At 62.0% G+C, this 6,031-nt stretch overlaps 1 protein-coding gene across 1 annotated transcript; it reads left to right on the forward strand.

Moving 5' to 3' along the window:
- Nucleotides 1-1,231: 1,231 nt before the first annotated feature.
- Nucleotides 1,232-5,777, forward strand: CRYBA1 (crystallin beta A1). Its single transcript, XM_042026246.1, is given in 8 exon segments — nt 1,232-1,264; nt 1,266-1,278; nt 2,023-2,087; nt 2,640-2,759; nt 3,003-3,121; nt 4,651-4,792; nt 5,188-5,330; nt 5,448-5,777. Coding segments are annotated over 8 exon segments (768 nt in total). The 5' UTR covers nt 1,232-1,246; the 3' UTR covers nt 5,596-5,777.
- Nucleotides 5,778-6,031: the final 254 nt, after the last annotated feature.

A 6,031-nucleotide genomic window follows, 5' to 3' on the forward strand; every position in this document is an offset into this window, starting at 1 on the left:
CACCAGCCCTCCATTTTGGCATCATTGCAGAGGGCAGGTGGTCCTGCCCTTCCCATTCCCTGACCCAAATTTGCTGGGATGTGGTGGCACAGTCACCTGGCGTGCCAGGCCTTGGGGGTGCAGCCCCACGGCTCTGTGTCACGGTGATCCCCCCAGTGACACCGATCCCACCCCTATCCCCATCCCGCAGCAGCCAGCGAGGGGAAGGACCCGCGCAAACCCCAGCTTCCCCCGTCAGGGCAGTGCCCTGCCCGCAGCAGGGGTCCCCCAGAACCCCGCTGAGCCCCACGAGGCCCGTCTGGTCGGGTGCCACCCCGCCGCGCGTCCCCGCAGGGTCCCCCGGGCCGGGCGCCAGGCCATGCCGCAGGCAGCGCTGACGGGGCGCTTTGTTTTGTGCGGCCGCGGCTGCCCAGCGGGGAGACAAAAGGGGCAGTCAGACGCGGGCGAGCATTGTGCCGGCAGCCATGCGCTGAGGCAGCAGCCCGCGCCGCCACGCTCGCCTCGTGACCCCCGACGGCCCGGGCTGTGCCCGCCATGGTGCCCCAGGGCCTGCAGTGCCCGCCCCACGGGAGCCCCGCATGAGAAGTGGGCTGTGGGGCTGGTGGCGGTGGTCACCGCAGGGCCGAGGCCTCCCCAAGGTCATGGCAGGCGTCCTGGGTGTGGGGTTGTGGTTGTGGCAGCGCTGTGTGGAGCGCTGGGGCTCGGCGTGGCTGTGGGGACGTGTCTGCCAGGGCCACGCCAGTTCTCACCTCCAGCCTCCCTCGCTGGTGATGGGAGGAGGGTGTTCACACCAACGCGGTGATGGGGAACACACCTTGGCTGGTGAGGCACAGGGACAGTGCCTGGTAGACACTCCCCCGTGAGCCCACCGCCCGCGGGGTCTCATGGGGAGGTGTCCCCACGGTGCCAACTGGCGCCAGGGCCAGGCCAGCCCCCAGGCTCACCCCGTGACGGCGCGGTGCATTGCCCCTGGAAAATGCCAGCGCGGTCAAATCGTTGAGTCATTTGTGCCCAAGATTATCTGTGCAAACAGCCGCCCCGATTATTTTTTTTTATTATTATCAAATTTTTTTTCTTTTTCCCTAAGAATGTGGCTCAGACCATGGGGATGAGCAGCTGAAATCTCTGGGGATCAGCAGGACAATGCCAGAGCAAGCATTGTGCTGACGGCTCTGCAAACGCTGGCACCGGTTCCCGGCCAGCAGTACCCTATAAAAGCTGAGCCGCTGAAGTAGGCAAACATTACATGGGCGAAGCAGCAGTAACCGCCTGAGCTAGGTGAGTCCTGGACCGATGCGCACCTCTCCCACCTCACCCCTCTGCTGCCAGCTGGCTGGGCAGACACCCTTCCTCCTGCCTGGTGGCAAAAGACACCCAGAGGGACCACCGCTGTTTCCCATGGCATAAGACAGGCTCACACGTCCCCGCTGGCAGCCGGGGGGGGGGGGGGAAGCCCCTCTACAAGAGGGCACCCCACTCCTGGCACCCACCGGCATGGCACGCTGGTTGGCATCTCCCACCATTAGCCAGGGCTGTCCATGGGAGCCCACTGTGCCTCCCAAGGGACACTGGGCAGGGAGAGGGGAGCAGGCGGGTCTGTTGGACACTGCCAGGCACAGGGCAGCCTGTGCCCGCCGCAGCTCCCTGCTCTGGCTCAGGGGTGCTTTTCCTAGCGGTGGTCTGGCCTCGGGGAAGGAGAAAGGGGGATCGGGCACTGTGCCCTGGTGGGCACGCAGGCTCCGTGCCATGGCCGGGAGGAGGGAAGGGGCACCGCAGCAGTGAGAAGGGAGCACCCTGCTTTGGATGTGTCCCACAGCCCCCTACTGTGCCCCCTTCCCCATCCTTGGGCTGGCAGGAGGGTGTCGCTGAGACTGGTGTGGCTTGTCCCCAGCAGTGGGGCAGCTGTCCTTGAACAGGCGCTGTGGGTAGTGGGCACAGGGCCGTCCCCCAGCCTCGCGAGCGGGCAGCAGGGATGCACAGGAACATGCTGCAGTAAAAAATGGCTTTTCCTTCTTTCTCCAGACACCGATCCAGCAGCAAAGATGGCTCAGACAAACCCTCTGCCTGTTCCCATGGGCCCGTGGAAGGTACGTCCTTGCATCCCCTGTATTTTGCCTTTCCCTGTGTGCGGGTAGGGAACAGGGAGAAGGGCAAAGCCCATCCTCCAGGGCCAGGAAAGTTGCACAGCGGGCAGTGAGGCAGGGACAAGCACAGGAAACAGGCACCCCTGTTCTCTGCCCATGGGAATGTGCCTCCTGCCTGCTCAAATACCTCCCGGGTGTTTTTCATAAGGGTCTTCACAGCATCCCGGGCCAGCTGTGCCCTGCTCTTACCCGGCATCCGGTGACAGGCAGTTACAGAGTCCCCAAAAGCCACCGGCTGTTGTTCACCCTCCCCTGTCCATGCAGACAGGGTGAGCAGTGGGCACTGTGGAGCAAGGTGGGGAGCAGCCCCGAGGGGTCTGGCAAAAGCCCCAGGGCCATAGGTCGAGGAAGGAGTCGAGAGGGAGAGGAGAAACACGTGCACAAGGAGAAGCATCCCGTCGAAGCCTGGAGCTGTCGCGGGAGAGGAGAGCGCCAGCCGCAGCCCCCCGGGGAGGTGCCCCTCGCCCTTTCCCCCGTTAATCCTCTTTGCCCTAGAGCGTTCGGAGCCGAGGCCGGGAGAACCGCCAGCCACAGCCCTGCCACCCGCCCGTCCCAGAACGGCTCCGCTCCTCTCTCCGGACGGCACCGCTGCCCCGGGAACTGATCTCCGCAGGGGTGAGCAGGAGAGCGGAGCGGGGGCCAGCCTGCGGCTCCCCCGACACCAAGGCAGGGCGTCGCGGGGCCAGCAGTGCAGGGACGTGGAGGCGTGCGGGGCTGTGTCCCAGCCCAGAGGGGTGCCCAATGCAGCCTTCGCTGGCTCTCTCCCTGACGGAGCCACCCTCCGTCTCCAAGAGGCGCTGAATTGCCTGGGGCCACTGCTGGGCAGTTTCCAACTCGGCAGCTCGCTCTCCGTTCCAGATCACTGTGTACGACCAAGAAAACTTCCAGGGCAAGAGGATGGAGTTCACTTCGGCCTGTCCAAACATCATGGAATGTGGCTTCGACAACATCCGCTCCCTGAAGGTGGAATGTGGCGCGTGAGTACCCAGCTGCCATGGAGGGGGTGCTTTCCCAGGCGGGCTGGCTGGGAGAGGGGTGCCCAAGCGTGGAGTGGGACCAGCTGTCCCCGCTCTGCTTGGCTGGAGCCAAGCACCACAGCCAAGGGAAGCCAGGCATGGGGGGATCCCACCCTGCCAGGGCAGAGCAGCCAGCTCCGGGAAGCACTGATAGAGGGAGAGGGCCAGAGGACAGTGGCAACACCTTTGGCATCATCCAAAACTGCCTCCCGCAGTGTTGGAATAGTCAGGTTTGGAGCTGCCCGAGGATGCAGCAAGGGTCAGTGCTCAGTGAGTGGCTCTTGAGCTTAGCCTGGTCCCCATCCTGTCTGTGTAACCCCACGAAGCACCAGCCCTAGAGAACCACCTCTCACCCCAGGGCCCTGCCCTCCTTTGCCCTAGGCTTTCCCTGCACTGCACAGCTCCCAGGGCCAGGGCAGAACCCTCCCGCAGCTTCTCCAGTCCTGAGAGGGGTAGAGAGCAGAGCCGGGCTTCTCCCTGCACACGGGAATCTTCCCTGGCACAGGCAAGGCACCTCCCGAGCAGCTCAGGGAGGCCGTGTGTCAGGAGCGGTCCCCGCGGTGCACATCCCTCCGGGGCGGGGAGCAGACGAGCTAGATTTGTGCTGCTATCTTTAGGACGTGTAATGCTAATGGGATTACAGCAGCATGCGTGCTCACGCCGTAATCAGCTCCCTGCTCCAGTTGACATGTTCCTAATCAGGCTGCTCACCTTGCACAGGGCAGGCTGGCTGCAGGACATGGCACTGGGGCTCAGTGGCAAGAAACCCTCGACACCCCAGCTCAGGCCCTCTGGACCCTTTGTACCCCATCAGCAAGGGATCCATGCACTGAACAGCCCGTGCCACCCGCCTTCCAACCCCCAGCCCAGGCTCTGTCCCCAGTCTCCTTAAGGGGACATCCCCACCCTGGAGACAGGCAGGTGCTGTGTGGGCAGCACCAGGGCTTGCAAAATGTGTTCTGCAGGGTGGAGGCATCCCACTCACCTCTCCTTGTTTGCTTTCAGCGAAGGCAGAAAGGGGAAAGGCCATAGGTCCCTGCTCTCTGCTCAGAGCCAGATGGGCTCTGCCTGCTTTGGACATCAGGAATTCAGGTCTTTTCAGCAGTGTCAGGTTGTAATTGGGAAACAAGTAAGAAATGAGGCCTTTGGGAGAGAAGGGCAGCTGGGGCATCCTGAAGCGATGCTGGTCTGCATAAATAACGACAGAGCAGCCAGGGGGAGAACCACTTGTGCAGGATGGGCCCCAGGATCTCCCCATCTCCCACTGCAGCCGGGCATGCCGTGGGGGTGCCTCCCCAGCACCAGATGCAGTTTCACACTCCCTGGGTTCTCTGCCCACATCCAGCACCGCTTCCCCTCCTCCCAACCTGTGGGCAGAGGCGAGACCCCAACCTCCTCCTTGCACCTACATCTTGCCCCTGTGCTAGCTCCAAGCAGGAGCCCCTGAGCTGCCGCAGGAAGCTCTGGCAGCCCTCGCTCTGTTTTTGCAGCTGGGTCGGTTATGAGCACACCGGCTTCTGTGGGCAGCAGTTCATCCTGGAGAGGGGAGAGTACCCGCGCTGGGACGCCTGGAGCGGCAGCAACGCCTACCACATCGAGCGCCTGATGTCCTTCCGCCCCGTCTGCTCCGCTGTGAGTGTCCCACGGGCCTCTGATTCCGTTAAAATGTCCCAGGCCATGGCAGTGAGGTTAGGAAGGGAAAATACAGCTATGCCAGGGGCAGGCTCAGTGTTTCCCCCCAGTCCCAGCAGGATTTGCTCCTTCTGTCCTGTTTATTTTAAAGTTTTTGAGGGAATTTCTGGGCAAGCCATACATGACCAGAGCTAGGGGACAGCCAGTCTGAGACACTAGCTGTGGCATAGCTGACACCTCCCAGCCACCCAGAAAACTCCAAGCAGCCAGGGTCTGAACACCTCCCTCTCCAGGAAACCCTCTGGGTAATGCTGTAGGGAGTGACAGCCCTGCCATTCCCATCCATGCTGGGGCAGGAGCACCACCTCCCCCTCAGCCCCTGCTCTCCCCCTCAGAATCACAAGGAATCCAAGATCACCATTTTCGAGAAAGACAACTTCATCGGCCGCCAGTGGGAGATTGCTGATGACTACCCCTCGCTGCAGGCCATGGGCTGGGCCAACAACGAAGTGGGCTCCATGAAGATCCAGTGCGGCGCGTAAGTGACGGACCAAGGACCAGGAGCAGCAGGACAATCCGCTGCCATCGCTGTGCCACCACGGTGGGAGGGGGACACCCTGTAACCCCCCTGCTTACCTCTGTCCTTTTCTTCCAGCTGGGTGTGCTACCAGTATCCCGGGTACCGCGGCTACCAGTACGTCCTGGAGTTTGACCACCACGGTGGAGACTACAAGCACTGGAGAGAGTGGGGTTCGCACGCCCAGACCTCCCAGATCCAATCCATCAGGCGTGTCCAGCAGTAGCTCCCCAACTTCCCAGTACATCTCTGCAAGGTTTCGAAAGCTCACCGGCTCCCTCTTGGTGCTAATACTCCCCTCCCGAAATAACCACCCCCTCTTGTACTGCCACTGCTTATGGAACAACACTCCCAAAACGGTACCAATCGCCACAATTGCCAATAAATGTGACTGAAAGAAAAAGATAAGACAGCTTGGTGTGTGTTTGCTGTTGTGTGTTTGGGACTGAGGTTGCACACCCTCATCCCAGGAGTGGGGACCAGACTCTTTCCTGCTTACTTTAAGCTGGGCTGAAGCGTGGCAGGGCTCACACTGAGGGAGATTCAGACCTCCACTGTTGCACAGAAACACTTGTTTTTTTCCCTGCCTGCTCTCTCCTTCCCCTGACAAGGTAAAGGACACCTGGCCTCTGCCCCACTGAGCCATACCATCCACGTACACA

The sequence above is a fragment of the Corvus kubaryi genome, unplaced genomic scaffold (genome assembly GCF_017639235.1).
Source record: "Corvus kubaryi isolate FWS band 111438036 unplaced genomic scaffold, C.kubaryi_AGA036_p1.0 37284, whole genome shotgun sequence".
Taxonomy (NCBI): domain Eukaryota; kingdom Metazoa; phylum Chordata; class Aves; order Passeriformes; family Corvidae; genus Corvus; species Corvus kubaryi.